A 17031-nucleotide genomic window follows, 5' to 3' on the forward strand; every position below is an offset into this window, starting at 1 on the left:
GGAGTTGATAAGAATTTATGCTCAGATTCTGTCAGCACCAAGGCTGAGGAACAGCTTCGCTCTGTCTTCGGTCCTTCCACGGAATAGCTGTCACCTCAGTGCGGTGCTGAAACTCCGGGTGCCGGGCGAACGCGGCCCGCGTCCTCCCGCCGGGTTCCTCCCCGCCGCCGCGGCGTTGCTCCCGTTGGCTCCGCCTCCCGCGGCCTCGACGTGCTGCGTCATGGCGCGCCTCACCCCGGACGACCCCGGAAGTGGGTCGGGGGCTTGGCCTCTGCCCGGCCTCGGAGCCGGAGCGGGAGGTGGCACCCTAGAGGGGTCGAGCCGAGCGATCCTGTCCGGCGGCGGACCCCGGGCAGGGCCCGGGCCAGGGGTCCAGGATGCTGAACGTCCCTTCCCAGTCTTTCCCGGCCCCCAGCTCGCAGCAGCGCGTCGCCTCCGGGGGGCGTAGCAAGGTAAGTGGGTGACACCGTGCGTCTTGTTCAGCTCGCCTCCCGCCGGCGTTCCGTACTACCGAACGGTGCATTCTCTCTTTCGGCCCCTCTTCCAACCCCTGTCCTCCTCTCTAGCCTGAGGTCCTCCTCGTCTTTGCTGGTGATCTCTTTCCCCGGCCGTCTGCCCTCCTCGAACTATCCTAACCTCCCTTTGTCTCACCTATTAGCCTTTTTTCCCCGTCCTCTTTTCCCGTTCTGGGAAGTCTTTTCCCGCGAATTAAATTGAGTTGTGTAGGACAGGGCCAGCACCGTTCTTTTGCCGTTATCATAGGTACTCAGTATTAGCTTCGGTCCTTCAGTCTATCCTCGTCTCCGGTCTTTTGTTCTGTACTTTCCAGAAGGAGTTGTGAGTGATGTGGGTTCCCTAGGAGAAGGGACAGGTTGGGCAGTAGCGACACTGACCAGTGACCGTCCTCCAAAGGTGGGGACTCCCAGAGCTAGGGAAGATGGGGGGAGCGAGAACAAATGTTTACAATCCTGGGGTGGGTTTACGGACACTTCTCTAAGCCATCTGCCTTTCTATCTCTAGTACCTGTTTCATCACACTGTCTTTTCTGTTGATACCGCTTGCTGATTTTGAAGCTAATACAATACTCTAACTTTTCGTTGAACATAGTTTACTCTTAGCAACAGGTGGACTACAAATGTATTTTATATTTATAAAATTTAATAAAATTGTCTCCTGTGCAGTTATTCGTTAGTTCCTCATTCTGTAAGTTCATTTGCACGTTTTGTTCATGTTTTGTTTTTGAAACTTCTGCCTACTTGGGCCACTCCCCCTACCCCCACCCCCATTTCTAGGACTCTTGGGTCTTAGCATGATTGAGGATCTTCACGGACTTTTTTTTTTTCTTTTCCTCCTCTCCACTTAAACCTGGAGTTTGACTCTATATCAGAATTATGGATTCAGGGATCTGCAGCTTTCATTAGCTTTTCAGAAGTCTGTAATTCCAACTGTAATAATACTATAGCTGAGATTTATTTGGTGCTTACGGTATGTACGTTCTAAGTGTTCTGAGTGCTTCATGTGTATTAACTCATTTAATCTTTACAATAATCCCATGAAGTGGTTGCTTTTGTTACCTCTATATCACAGAAAAGGAAACTGATTAAGAAATGTTGCTTTGAACACTGAAACTTGGATGTGATGTCATTTATTGCTCCATAGCTCCATATATCATCCAGTCATCTAATCGTCTGTCCCCTCCTTATGTTTGACCTTTTCTCTCTTGTACTGGATGCTTGGCTAAATAGTATAGACTTTCTGGAGAAAGAATCTCTGAATTAGAGTATAAGAGTTGCTGGCTTCTGGGGCGCCTGGGTGGCAGAGCGGTTAAGCGTCTGCCTTCGGCTCAGGGCGTGATCCCGGCGTTATGGGATCGAGCCCCACGTCAGGCTCCTCTGCTATGAGCCTGCTTCTTCCTCTCCCACTCCCCCTGCTTGTGTTCCCTCTCTCGCTGACTGTCTCTATCTCTGTCTTATAAATAAATAAAAAATCTTTAAAAAAAAAAAAAAAAAAGAGTTGCTGGCTTCTGTACCAAAACTACAAACCACGTTCTCAGCATCCTTTTAAAGGAGAAAGCTCAGAGGCAAAGACAAAAGGTCCACAGGTGGTGATGGCAAAGGTGAGTCTTTGGGCCCAAAAACAGAACAAAATACAGTTTTTGCACAATTCAAAGGGAAAGTGAGACTTTTTTCCCCCTTTATGACATGAGGTAATCTTGCATGTATCAGAACCTGATTCAGGATTGTATGAAATGGATAGGGGTTGAAAAAATAGAAGCTAGTTGGGGAGATTTTATATCATAATAGTTAAAAGCATAGACTTTTGAATGAGAAAGACCCAGATTCTTTTCCCAACTCCCATGACTTAGTCTCTGAGTCTCAGTTTTCTCAGGTGCAGATGAGAATAATAGTACCCATTTTATAGGGCTGTTCATGGGATTAAATGAGATAATGTTTCTCGTAGCACAGTCTTGGTATGTGGTAAGCACTCACTGTGTTACTCGCCCTTAGACTTTTATTCGTATTCCATGGATTGTTGTGTGATTGTTGTGTAAAGCCCTGAGCACAGTGTCTGGTGCAGAGTCTGCATTCTAGATGTGATAGCTATTGTTATTTCTAGTAATACTAGTAAATAAATATTTTTTGAGAACCTACCATTTGCTGGAGATGTGGTCTCTGTTTCCAAGGAGTTTAGTCTAATAGTCTGCACAGACTAATAAACAGTTATGTGTCATAAGTACTGTTACTGTGTGTTATGACCACAGAGGGCTTGGGGTCAGAGAAGGCTTCTGGAGGAGATAGTGTCTGTGGGAAAGAGGGAGGGAGCCGGGCCAGGCTGAGGAGCAGGTATTTCATAGCAGTCAGTGAATCAGTTCCCATTTAGCTAAAGCATGTAATAGGAAGGAGCAAAAATTAAAACTCAGAGCTAGTGAGGTAAACTATGACCAGATATGAAGGGCCTGGTAAACTAGTCTAGGGAATTTAGAGACATTATTATAAGGTAGTGTGGGGAGCCACTGAAAGAGGGAGGGCCTATGCTTAGGTTTGCATTTTTGGAATATTATGCATTAACCACAGTGGATTATGGAATCCACATAGACGAGAGATGAGTGATTTGGTTTGGGTGGGAAAGATCATATTCTCATACTTTACTTCATTTATTGGGACTAAGAGACCTAGAGAGTTTCAGGGATGGTGAGAATGGGGTGATATAATTGGTAGGAAGGAATGTGAAATTGCAGTGGTACCAGAGACCTATTAACTTGGTTATTTTGGGGGAAAATGAATGCCCACAATAGGCAAGATTCCAGAAAGTGAGGTATATAAATATCTTAGTCTATTCAGTCTGTTATAACAGAGGACCATACACTTTATAAGGTGGATTTTAAACAACAGCAGTCTGTTTCTCACAGTTCTGGAGGCTGGGAATTCCAAGATCAATGCACCGAGTTCGATGACTGGTGAAGGCCTGATTCCTGGGTCATAGCCATTTTTTCCCCCACATCCTCACATGGCAGAAAGGATGAGGGAGCTCTTCACGGCCTTTTAAATAAGAGCATTAGTAGCATTCATGAGGGCTCTACCTTTACGATTTAATCACCTACCAGAGACCTTACTTCCTAATGCCATCACGTTGGAGGTTAGGATTTCAACATGAACTTTGGAGGGGCACAAACGTTGAGTCTGTAGCAATATACTTCTTCTTTGACTGTGTCTTTGGTCTTCGGTCTTTGGTCTTTGGTCTCTGGTACTATGTTACAAACTAGTTGTACAAGTTTAGACAGTAGCTCAAGACCATCTCTGAAAAATTTCCACTAGGTTGTCATAATTGGTTAAAATATTAGTAATACCTCTCATCCAAAAGCCTTTAAAGTGTATTTTGAAGAAGCAAAAACTACCAAAACCAAACATCCTTTAGTAAATCTTCTGTGCAGGGGTAGGCAAACTTTTCTGCAAAGGGCCAGATAATAAATACTTTAGGCTCTGAGGGCCACACAACAGTTGAGTCTCTTTACCACCACTGCCATGTGAGAAAACGATTTTAAGCTCCAGAGTGATACAGAAACAGGCGTGAGCCAGTTTGCCAGACCCTTCCCTAGAGTGTTGCAGTTTGTTTGTTTTTTTCCATTATTTGAGAACTTTTGTTTCTCAGTGAATTCTTAGAAAACAGATTGCTGCCTTGCGATTTCTAATGTTCTATGTATATTGACAATCCAGAAAATCAACTTTAGCTGGCCATTTGTATTTTCTTCTATTAAATCTCTTGGGATTTTTGAGCGAAAGAAATTTTGGTCCAAGTTGGTAAGTGACTCCAGCATTTTAGTGACAGAGCAGAGCCAGGACCAAAACTTGTTTTCTGCCTCCAGGTTCAATTGTTTTATTAGATACCATTATGGTGAACGTTTGTGTGACAGAATTTCTAAGCCCTGCTTCATAGTCCATGTATTTTATATTGTTCTATTTATAATTCTAATACATCAGAGATGATTTTGACAGCCATCTAAATCTGTAAAAAAAAAATTGTTGGGTTTGAATTTTCTTATCTTTTTGAATGAGAATAAGAGTACTGATGCAGCCTGCAGAGAAGCAGCAGGTGGGGGAGGGGGAGGCAGCTGACTCAAAGAAGCCACATTGAATTCTTCCCTTTTCCTTTTTTAGGTCCCTCTGAAACAGGGCAGAAGTCTTATGGATTGGATTCGCCTCACCAAAAGTGGAAAGGATCTAACAGGATTAAAAGGCAGGTTAATTGAAGTAACTGAAGAAGAACTTAAAAAACACAACAAAAAAGATGATTGTTGGATATGCATAAGAGGTACGTGGTATTCATTACGTACTGCAGAAAGTTTTGGCTGGGCTTTCCAGTTGTAATGGCATATGAACTCATGATCCTATTATTTGGTGATATGATTCACAATTAGATAACAAAAATATGCCTTACGCTGGACTATGAAGTATATAATTCTGAATTTGGACAGTATTTCTTTCTTAGATAACTGTTGACACAGCAAGCCTGCACTGTACTCCCTTTGAAAGAAAGCAAGTGTTTTCCCCGGGGGGTTATTCAGTAACACTCTAGTTTACATATAATCATGTCCCGCCTAAGTGCCGCATAACAGAATCATTTTGAATGGGAGAAATTGTTCTGCCAGAAAAAATGTCTCTGAGAATCGAAAGTAAATCAGAAAGCCTGTGTTTAAGCCAAATCTTAAGTTCTCACATGAAGCAATTTTTATTATTTAATGTAAGTTTCTTAGCAATATTAATGACCTGATTTTTGTAGCCCCATAGCAAATTAGAAACGCCAAACTAGAAATGAGTAGATGGGCGAGAGTGAACAGAGATACAGGAGAGTAGCTGATAAAAGCAGACCTCACAGTAATCAACAGCCTCACACCTCAGAGGGGAACGAAAGCAATAAAGGGCATGGGAATGTACAATGGGCTTCCGTAGCAATGTCATGGAGTCATCCAGATATGGTTAATTATGCCACTATCTTTGAAGTGTCGGTTTGTCATTTATTGGTGTTACACAATTGTAATTTATCATTGTATAATTATGGTATGTTGTCAGTTACCCTGGTTACACTGTGACCTGTATGAGGGCAGAGACCATGTCATGTCAGCCATACTGTTCTGTCCTTGGTGCCTGGCACATAGAGGTCCTCAATATGTGTTGTTTGTTGAATGAATTTGCTTAACATTTTTAAGAAGTTTTGTTACTCACAGAGGTGTGTGGTTGTGATAGTAGATTGGTGATGTGATAAATGTGAAGATATCAATAGACACTATTAGTTCGCTAGGGATGCCCAAACAAAATAGCACAAACTAGGTGGCTTAAACCACAATGAATTATTTTCTCATCGTTCTGGAGGCTAAAATCTGAGATCAGGGTGCCTTTTTCACAAGGCTGTGAAAAAGAAAAATGTCTCTGTCTCTCACCTAGCTTCTGCTGGTTTGCTGCCAGTCTTTGAAGTTGCTTGGCTTGTAGGAGCGTCACCCCAGTCTGCCTTCAGCTTCACATTGCGTTCTCCCTGTGTACTTGTCCGGGTCCAAATTTCCCATTTTTATAAGGACCCCAGGCATATTGGATTAAGACCCTGCCCTACTCCAGAATGACCTCATCTAATTATATCTGCATTGACCGTATATCCAAATAGGGTCACGTTCTGAAATACTTGTGGGTAGGACTTCAACATATGAGTTTGGGAGGTACGCGATTCAACCCATAATAGACACAATTAGAGTGTGAAATTTTTTTCAGTAGCAGAGGGGGTGGACTCTTCAGCAGGTGATGACATCGCTTGTTCTAAGACAGAGGAACAGCTGCTCAACTCCCTGAAGTTTCTCAGGGAAATACAACTGTGGATACTACCCATAAACTGGAATGAGGATTCTGCTAGATGCAAAAAACTCCCTTTGCCATTTTATTTTATTTATTTATTTTAATTTTTAAAAAAGATTTATTTATTTGAGAGAAAGAGAGAACAGGAGTGTGCACACCAGAGGGGGGAAGGACAGAGGGAGAGAGACAGACTCACCGCTGAGCGTGGAGCCTGACAGGGGGCTCTATCTCATGACCCTGAGATCATGACCTGAGCCGAAATCAAGAGTTGGCCACTTAACCAACTGAGAGCCACCCAGGTACTGCTCCTTTTGCCATTCTGTAGGGTTTTTAATACCCTCCTTGCTCTTTCTCCATGCTGCCCACCTGTTTTACCAGGTGTAAGTATCTGGTAGAAAATGACCGCCACACTCTGCATGAGTGTTTTCTGCTAGACTGGGTGAAGTGGGGGTCAGTGTCCAGGAGAATTTCTGCTGGTCCAGGCTGTAGGCATGTGAGTTCTGTTTCTATAGTAGGAAGCCACCTCTCCAGAAAACTCACTTATGTGAACCCTTCGTGTCTTAGCGATGTTAGATAAATGAGACATTAATATAACAGTCATACTTTATTATTCATTTGGTGTATTGATGGAGATAAGGGACTAGTGTGCTGTGTTTGAAAAGTAATATGTACACTGCTCCCAGTTATAGATCTCCTATAAAGAATGAATGTATAGCACCTCGTCTGGTAAGGTTGTTGATTTAAGGATAAATTTGTTTAAAGTCTCTGTTGGAGAATGTGTTCTGCTCTATTAGTAATAAGGCTCTATTAGTAATAAGGAAAACCCCTTTGCAAAAAGTAAAGTGTCTTTTTATTTTCCCCCTTTTTGATGAGTTCAATTTATATTATCAAGAAATACTCAATTTAGGTTGTGCTCTTTGAGCTTTCCCTCTAGTAGGGGAGGATAAATGATGGACGGGTGGACATATCTGAGTGAAGTGCCCTAAGAAGCTATAAAGAAAGTGACATCAGATTGGAAGGAGGGAGATGCGTGGGTTAGGAAAATCAGAGACACTGTTGTCGTAGTGATAGCTTAGAAGCTGTGAGCAGGTTTTCATTAGAAAATAAGGAGGAAGTACATCAAAGCAGAGGGAAAGCCTAAGCTACAGACCCAGAAAGGCTTGAGATACGTTCTGGAACTTAGGTTAACTGTTGAACAGTTATAAAGGAGACTAGAAAGGTATGCTAGGTCAGATAGTAAAGGACCTTGGAAGCCAGGCTGAGAAATGTCCTTAATGTCCTTAATTTAGATGGCTGTATGGACTCTAGGAGGTATACGAATGTGGGGACAGTGTGGTCAGAGTATGCCTTGGAAACATGAGTCTGGTGCTGGGTGTAGTGAATTAAATGGGACAAACAGCATTTAGCTCGTTACAGAAGTTCAGGCGGTATTGGGGAACCAGGATGTTGACAAAGACAATGGAAAGTAGGATGAATGTGAGACAAACAGATTAAACAGATTACTGGTAATTTCTGAGATAGTCAAAATTTAAAGTAAGCATGTGACTAAATGTTACCATCTTTTTCTTATTGTTCTAATTTAAAATATAAATGATATCTTCTTTTTTTTTTTTTAAGATATTACTTATTTATNGACAGAGATAGAGACAGCCAGCGAGAGAGGGAACACAAGCAGGGGGAGTGGGAGAGGAAGAAGCAGGCTCATAGCGGAGGAGCCTGATGTGGGGCTCGATCCCATAACGCCGGGATCACGCCCTGAGCCGAAGGCAGACGCTTAATCGCTGTGCCACCCAGGCACCCCAGCTTTTGCTTTTTTTGTTACCTGTGTGTAGCTGTCATTCATAAAAAATAGAGAAGATAGTTTTGAACTTTTTCTCTATCTTGGTTCACTCATTTAATCAATATTTCTTATCATGCACTCTACCAGGTTCTGGGGATAACATGAAAATATAAAACAGAGATGGCTTTTGATTTTAGGGAATTTACAATGTGGTGGGGATCACAAAGCATTAATTAAATCTGACAAGTATTGTGAAGGAGAGGCCGTGCTGAGTGGCCACTGCAGAAGATGGAGCTGAGATCTGAAAGTTAACTAGCCAGAGAGGAATGGGAACGGCACTCCAGGCTCTGGGACGAAGCACCTGCAAAGGCTGGGTGGTGTGATTGTGTGAGAGAGAGATCACATGCACACACATAGGTATTCACTGTGAATAGAAGGTGCTTAAAGTTAGTGATGTCTGTCTTCTTTCTTCTCTCCTCTTGTATTGGAAAGACACACTCTTTTTTTTTTTAATTTTATTTATTTATTTGAGAGAGAATGAGAACATGAGCAGGGTTAGGGGCAGAGGGAGAGGGAGAAGCAGACTCCCCGCTGAGCAGGGAGCCCAATGCAGGACTTGATCTCAGGACCTTGGGATCATGACCTGAGCCGAAGACAGATGCTTAACCGACTGAGCCACCCAGGTGCCCAAGACACAGTCTTTTCAAAGATCCCACTCTTTCTAAGACATTTTCTTAACTACGGTTCATCTCCATGTGCTCTTATCAGTCCTCTCCAGCCTCCTCATGACCTTGGGCAGTTGCCTGTCCAGCACTACTTAACACCCTTCAATTCTTTTCTTTTCTTTTTTCTTTTCTTTTCTTTTCTTTTCTTTTCTTTTCTTTTCTTTTCTTTTCTTTTTTCTTTTTTCTTTTCTTTTCTTTTCTTCTCTTTTCTTCTCTTCTCTTCTCTTCTCTTCTCTTCTCTTCTCTTCTCTTCTCTTCTCTTTTCTTTTCTTTTCTTTTCTTTTCTTTTCTTTTCTTTTCTTTTCTTTTCTTTATTTGACAGAGAGAGAGACAGCAAGAGAGGGAACGCAAGCAGGGGGAGTGGGAGGGAGAAGCAGGCTTCCTGCTGAGCAGGGAGCCCGAGATGGGGCTGGATCCCAGGACCCTGGGTTCATGACCCGAGCTGAAGGCAGGCACTTAATGACTGAGCCACCCGGGCGCCCCTAACACCCTTCAACTCTTTGCTTTCTTTTCTGCCAACAGTTTCTTCCTTTAATCTCTTCATGACTTTGGCCCTCTTGGACTGTGTTTCTTTCCCTGGGCTTTCTTCCTTAGCACTTGGTGTTGGACTTCTGTTAGAACATCTGTAACATGTTCTGGTCATTTTTAGTATCTTTCCTATTTAAATTGAGTTTGGGAGTACTAATTCACTGCTTCTGTCCCTACCCCTACCTTCCAGCACAGGGCATGGCTCCTGGTTAGTGTTCAGTAAACGTACCTTGAATCATTTGTATATTTTGATACGCGTAGGAGTTTTAAACCTAGTATGGTTTTATATTTCACAAAATAGTAACCAGTTGAGCAACTTGACATTTGATGTTTCTAGATTATTGGCCCCTGGAGTTCCTTAATCAGTTTGAAACTTTGTTATTTCTGGATTGTTTTCTTATTTCTTAGATTCATGGTCCATTATTGAGTTTTGAGCCCATTTTAAAATGTATTAGTATTTCCAATAAACTCCTTTTTGTAGTTTTTGTCTCTGTGATGAAATTTCTTCTCTGTTAAATGTCATCCACATTTTCTACTAGATTGTTTAAAGGTATTAATTACAGTTACTTTAACATCCCTGTGTAATAGTTCTACCATATACACCATCTTAAGTCTGGTTATGGTACTGTTTTTCTCTCTTGACAAAGAGTTCTTTTGTCTTTTTTTTTCTTTCAGTGTGACTTGCAGTGTTTGCTTGAACGTCACACGTTGCATAAGGTGGAAAGTGGAAGCTGAGGTATTTACACTTAGAAACAAGTACACTTTTCCTGGCAGACAATTAGATTGAGTCAGTCTGGGTAGTGGCTGAGTTGGTTCCGGGGTTTATTGTTGCTGTTGTTACCGTCAGTATGCCACAGACTTCAAGTGCCTCCCACAGTGGGTTGCTGCTCACTTGTTTGTAGCGCGGGCCCCGCAGCGTTGGAGGATCTTCTCCTTGTTCCTGGTGCACTCTTAGCTGACAGCTTGCCTTGCATAGCTGTGTAGGCTCCCCTTCCGCGCCCCGGGCTGCTCTGGCTTGTTACTTGGTGCAAGACTTGTGGTGGAGGCACAAGGGGTTTTGCAATTTTCCTGTTTGAGCCTCAGTCTCAGGCAGGTCCTGTGCACTTGAGCCCCAGAGGCTGAACTTTTTTTTTTTTTTTAGATTTTATTTATTTATTTGTCAGAGAGAGAGTACAAGCAGGGGGAGCAGCAGGTAGAGGGAGAAGCAGGCTCCCTGCTGAGCAAGGAGCCCAGTGAGGGACTCGATCCCAGAACTCTGGGATCATGACCTGAGCCGAAGCAGTTGCTTAACTGACTGAGCCACCCAAAGCGCCCCGAGGCTGAACTTTTTCAGTGCTTGTGTCACTTCCTCAGTGGCCATTCTCTTCTGCCTCATAGTGGGTGTAAGATCTAGAATGCAGGCAGGTTTTTCGCCTCTCCCCAACCCCCCCTCCTGACAGTGGAGCTTTGCCTTGTATCAGCAGGGGAAGAGGAGGAGCACAGGGCAGAGGGTACAGGCTCTGAGCAATTTCCCTGCCTCTCTCCCAGCGCTAGAAGACCTCTAGTTTGTATCAGCACAGAGCCTGGGCGTGAGTGGGCTTTCTGTCCCTCCCCCAGTGTTTAGCTTGCGTGTACCTAGTGTCAGACCAGAGTGAAGGGGGATGTGTGTTTCCTTCCCTTCCCGGCAGCAGCTAACTTCTGCCTGGTATCAACGCAGGAACTCAAGGGTGAGAGGCTTTCCTGTACCTTCCCAAGCAGACAACTTTTGCTGCACGTGAGGGTTCAGTGTGAAGCACGGGTGAATTTCTTGCATCTGCCCCACCAGCAGCTGATAATCACCGTGTATTTGGGCAGTCCAAAAGCGTACGGAGACTTCTGGGTGCTCCTGCTCCACCCTCGAGTTTGGGAGCCGGCATTACACAGCGGCACCAGCAGTACTACTTTCTCAGCTCTGCCCTGCTCGTACTTCTCATGAGCATCTCGGGAGGTGGGAAACTGTGGCAAAGAAATTTGTGAGCGGGTACAGAATCCTGTGTCTGAGGCCTTCAGGGTTGTAAATTGGCATGAGTGCACATTTGGCCCTTCAAGTATTTGTTAAAATTTCAGTAGTTTTAATAGCAATGTCTTTTTCCCGTGCTCCATCAAAGATGAAACAACTCATGTATCCCATCTTCTCAGAGGGGCTATCACTTAGATTATTGGTTGCCTTATGACCTCACTTGCCTGATGGGCTCAGAAACTTATGGTTTTTATGGATTGTCTTTTTCTTTTTTTGTTGTTGTTTTATTTTACATTTTATTTATTTTATTTTTTTTAAAGATTTTATTTATTTATTTGACAGAGAGGAGAGAAAGCACACACAAGAAGGGAGAGCAGCAGAGGGAGAGGGAGAAGTAGGTTCCCTGCTGAGCAGGGAGCCCCATGTGGGGCTTGATCCCAGAACCCTAGGATCATGACCTGAGCTGAAGGGAGGCACTTAACCAACTGAACCACCCAGGCATCCTATTTTTCATTTTTTAAAGATTTTATTTATTTATTTATTTGAGAGAGAGAAATAGGGCACAAGCAGACTCCCCACTGAAAGCAGAGCCCGATACAAGGCTCCAGGTGGGGCCCACCCTGGACCCTGAGATTATGACCTGAGCCCAAATCAGACCCTTAACCAACTGAGCCACCCAGGCACACCTGGCTTTTTCTTTTTTGTTAAGGGTAGGAACACATTTTTCCTGTGGCTTTCTACTTCTGAAGTTCATTATTATATCTTAGCTAATCTTTGCAGCTGACTTACTTTGGAAAATAAGAAATAATCCAAAGCACAAGGACATACTTGCTCCCCCTACCCCCCAAGGAGGAATAGCAAGGTAGTCAAGTACTGTTGGTAGCTGGCAGTGGTAGACCTAAGGCATAGGCAGACGGGGAAATGATCCCATGGAATGGGGAAAACTAATCTTTTAGAGAGAGGGTGTCCTGTTTAATATTGACATAAGTTGTAAAACCACTTTTAAGTATATGGTCAACGTGGCTATTGCTAATGGTGTTTGGTCATTGTTCTCCCTCGTTTGTGAATTTTTTCCAAAATATTTGGAGTGTAACTGATTCCTCAGACTTCTGGTTAATTTTTAATGATCAATTGCCTCTTAAATCAATTTCCTAGTTATATATCAGGGCTGTTTTTCCTAATACTAATGTCACATAAGATGATCTTTGATAATTATGCCCTGTTGACGTTCTGAAGTACATAGAGGCCTTTATCACATTCTATTTAAATTTTCCCACACAAACCGAGGCATTCAGATCAGATTGTCTTCGCTCTTTTGTAAATTCTACTCACCATCATTGAAGTTGTTCGGTGAAGTTAGAAGCTCCAAGTTGAATTCAGGACAGTTGTTACCTGGCTCTTTTCTAAGTTTCTGTGAAGCAGAAACTCATTTTTCATCTTTCTTTTTCTTTTTAAAATCGTGCACCAGAGGTTGACAATTTAAGTTGCTTAGATATTAATCTTAATTTTAGAGGACTTTCTTCAAATGTCTGTCCTTTTATTTTGAGAGTGATGGACCAGAGAGCAAAATGGAAGCTCCACGTGTGTGGGCAGAACTCTTTTATGCATCGGTTTGGCTGCACTGGCAGGCGTCCCCAACCGACTGCGTGCAAGTCTTTTGGGCTGGAATCCCCCCATCATCTGCAAATAAGTGTTCTGAGGGTTATTTGGAAAATGGGAGCTGCTGGGATGGTGGATCTTAATGTATTGACTTGTAAACTTTTGCTTCTGATTTTTAGTTCAAATCTCTCCCACACTCCCGAGTGTGTTTCCTTTACTATAATGTTTCTCTGGTCCATCCTCTCTAGGGAATAAATGTATACTTCTTGCAGGGTAGTGAAGGGGCTGGTTGCTTGGTAGTGTAGGATGGGGGAGGGGATTTACGGCTCATATTGCTTCTTCTGTTGAATTTGAGACCTTCCTGCCCTCTAACTTCAGAACTACCTGGAATCTCTGGTTCTTACATTTTTTGGTGGGGGGGGGGTGCGGGGTGTTGCACACATTGGCTTTTTATAGGTTCCCCTCCAACTTATACAGGCTTTATTTTCACCTTTCTTCATTCTGCTGAGTATGTTATCACTCATCCATTTGGCTTTCAGGCTTCTAAAACTTTACTGCTGTCATCTCCTCTTCTGATTTCTGTGTCATTTTGGCTTTATGTGTTATTTATCTATTACAGTCATTTTAGAAAATTTTCAGGAGTCTAAGAGACAAATAATGCTTTTAATCCTGAAATTCTAAGATATTCTACTGTCCAACACCTAGTTGGGTGCAGTATTAACTAAAGTAAACTGGTTAAAGTTAAGGATATATACTAGATATTCCTAAAGCAATCACTTTAAAAATAGTGAGAGGAGGTATAGCTAAAAAAAAAATCAATAGATAAAATAAAATGAAATTCTAAAAAGTATTTTGTTAACGCAAAAGAAGGCAGGGAGAGAGGAATAGAGACACAGAAAACTTGGAAGAAGAAAAAGAAAATTTGAGGATAAGGATGAAGACTGATAAAATGGTGGCTCTAAATTCAGCTAATCAATAATTAAGGGTAAATGGACCAGTCATTTGAATTGAAAGATAGAGAGTGTGTGTTTATATGTATCAAGACCTAACTACATGATGCCTCTAAGGGATACACTGTATTTACTTGTTTTGTTTGCATATTTTGCAGTGTTTTATGTAATTATTTGTCTTTGGTTTTACATTCCCAGTCAGTTGGTTTCCAAAGTTACTTAGGTCAATTCCTTTTCTTTTTTCTTTTTCTTTTTAAATTGAAGTATAATTACAGACAGTGTTACATTAGTTTCAGATGTACAATATAATGATTCAGCAATTCTATACATTACTCAGTGCTCAACACTATGTGTACTCTTAATCCCCTTTATCTAATTCACTCATCCCCCAACCCACCTCCCCTGTGGCAACCACCAGTTTATTCTCTGTATTTAAGAGCCAGGGTTGTTTTTGTTTGTTTGTTTGTTTTGTTTTTTGGGGAGTTTTTTTGGCCTCTTTTTTTCTTTGTTCATTTGTTTTGTTTCTTAAATTCCACATATGAGTGAAATAATATGGTATTTGTCTGTCTGTCTGATTTATTTCACTTAGCATAATACCCTCTAGGTTCATCCATGTTGTTGCAAATGGCAAGATCTTTCTTTTTTTTTGTGGCTGACTAATATGCCAATGTGTATATATATCACATCTTTATCCATTCAGCAGTCCATGGACATTTGGGTTGCTTTCATATCTTGGCCATTGTGAATAACGCTGTAATAAATGTAAGGGTGCATGTGTCTTGTCAAATTAGTGTTTTTGTTTTCTTTGGGTAAATACCTAGTAGTGGAATTACTGGATTATATGGTATTTCTACTTAATTTTTTTGAGCAGCCTTCCTGCTATTTTCCAGAGTTGCTACACCAAGTTGTATTCCCACCAGCAGTGCATGAGGGTTCCTTTTTTTTCCACATCCTTGTCAGCACTTACTTCTTGTATTTTTTTTTTTAAGATTTTATTTATTTATTTGACAGAGATAGAGACAGCCAGCGAGAGAGGGAACACAAGCAGGGGGAGTGGGAGAGGAAGAGGCAGGCTCATAGCAGAGGAGCCTGATGTGGGGCTCGATCCCGTAACGCCGGGATCATGCCCTGAGCCGAAGGCAGACGCTTAACCGCTGTGCCACCCAGGCGCCCCTACTTCTTGTATTTTTGATTTTAGTTATTCTGACAGGTGTGAGGTGATATCTCATTGTAGTTTTGATTTGCATTTTTCTGATGATGAGTGATGTTGAGCATGTTTTCATGTGTCTATTGGCCATTTGTGTGTCTTTGTAGAAATATCTATTTAGGTGCTCTGTAGAAGGGGTACACTTAAAATACATAGACACAGATAGGTTGAAAGTATAAGTGTAGAAAATTGTGTACTGTCTAGACAGTAAGTATAACAGGGTTGACCTATATTGATATTAGGTAAAGTATATTACCAAGACAAAGAATCTTACTAGAGATAGACATTTCATAACGTTAAAAGAGTCAGTTCATTATGAAGACTGTTTATGCTTTATAACAAAGTTTCAAAATACATGAAACAACATTGATAGTATTGAAAGGCAGAAATAAAATCAGCAGGTATTGTTGCGTATTTTAACACCCTCTCAGCAGTTGGTAGAGGAACTAGATAAATATCGGTAGACTTAAAATTAAAATAATGTGCTATTTCTTTACTGAACACAAGATGGCAAAGTGGTCACAGTACTTGCAAAAATGGATCTGTGCATTTGAATACAGTGAAATATGCTCTGATTTTATGGTGTGAGCACACCTTTTTCTTCACTGATTCTAGAGCCAACGAAACGAACAGTGGGGGGTGGTGAAGTAAATAGAAATACTGCAACGGGCTGCATAGTATTTGGCACGTACATGATGGGCATTGAATAAATTTTTGTTCAGTAAATACAATGTGGGGCTTTAGAGTTAAATCTCTGTTTGAATTTTAAACAAAAACTAATTTTAAATCTGATTACAAAAATACTTTTACTTATAGCAGTAGTTCTCAAATTTTTTTGGCTTTAAGATCTCTTTACTCTTGTAAAAATTCCTGCAGCCCCCCAAGGAGGTTTTGTTTATGATGGTTATATCTGTTGATATTTTTGCCTTTCAGAAATGAAAATTACGAAATTTAAAGAGGCAGCTCTTTCTGCCCACAGGTCCTGTCCCAGGGCTTTAATAAAACCAACATTTTTTTTATTTATTTATTTATTTATTTATTTATTGATTGATTGATTGATTGATTGATTGATTTATTTATTTATTTATTTATGAGAGAACGCAAGCGTGAGCATGGGGAGGGAGAGGATCCCAAGCAGACTCCATGCTGAGTGCGGAGCCTGACTTGGGGCTCTATCTCATGACCCTGCAATCATGACCTGAGCTGAAACCAACAGTCTGATGTTCAACTGATTAAGCCACCCAGGTGCCCCAATAAAACCACCTTAAAAAAAAAAAAAGACAAAGAATGTTTTAAAATTAATTTTAAAATAAAAACAATAAAGTCACCATATGTTATCACAAATAATAGATATTTTTATGAAAAATAACTATTTTCCAAAACAAAAAATAGAGAAGTGGCATTGTTTTACATCTTGGCACATATCTTTGAAGTGTGACTTCATAGGTGACAACTGTATTCTTGTGTCACCTTCTGCATTTTATCTTACATACTTGTGGAAGAAAGATTTTTAAAAAGGCAGATGGCATCTTGTTAGTATTACTACAAAAACGGTTTGGCCTTGGACCACCCACCAAAAGACTTTTAAGCTCCCTCAGGAAGCTCTGGATCATGCTTTGAGGTTCTCTGACATAAAATAGAACAAAGAAGATGACAAATTATCAGTGGGTGTGTGGCCTCGAACCATAGGGATGCAGTTCACTCCCTGTCGGTGGGTTATCACAGTTCACATGTGGTTACCTACCCTGAAAAATTGTGGGAGCCTCATCTGGGAGATAGGTTAATAGGTATAAATGTCACTTGAGGCTTACATTGTGGTGTCAGATATAGAGCTGGGGTTGAGAACGAGTTGGAGCTTGCCGCAATCCAGTTGTGAGTTTCGTTATCTGAGATAAGTGATTCATGTTCTGTAGATGGGAAGAGGCT

The 17031-nt window shown here is 41.6% G+C and overlaps 1 protein-coding gene across 9 annotated transcripts in view; it reads left to right on the forward strand.

Moving 5' to 3' along the window:
- Window positions 1-235: 235 nt before the first annotated feature.
- Window positions 236-17031, forward strand: part of LOC100465774 (cytochrome b5 reductase 4) — an 87811-nt gene continuing 71015 nt past the window's right edge. For 7 of the 9 annotated variants that reach the window (XM_034648220.1, XM_034648223.1, XM_034648222.1 and 4 more), the window contains exons 1-2: window positions 236-452; window positions 4656-4809. In XM_034648220.1, coding sequence (XP_034504111.1) covers window positions 378-452; window positions 4656-4809 — 229 coding nt within the window. In that variant the 5' untranslated portion in view covers window positions 236-377. Of the gene's footprint in view, window positions 453-4655; window positions 4810-10046; window positions 10108-10629; window positions 11338-17031 lie in introns of those variants that run through there. The other 2 variants (XM_034648229.1, XM_034648228.1) reach the window with 2 other exon arrangements.

The sequence above is a fragment of the Ailuropoda melanoleuca genome, chromosome 19 (genome assembly GCF_002007445.2).
Source record: "Ailuropoda melanoleuca isolate Jingjing chromosome 19, ASM200744v2, whole genome shotgun sequence".
Taxonomy (NCBI): domain Eukaryota; kingdom Metazoa; phylum Chordata; class Mammalia; order Carnivora; family Ursidae; genus Ailuropoda; species Ailuropoda melanoleuca.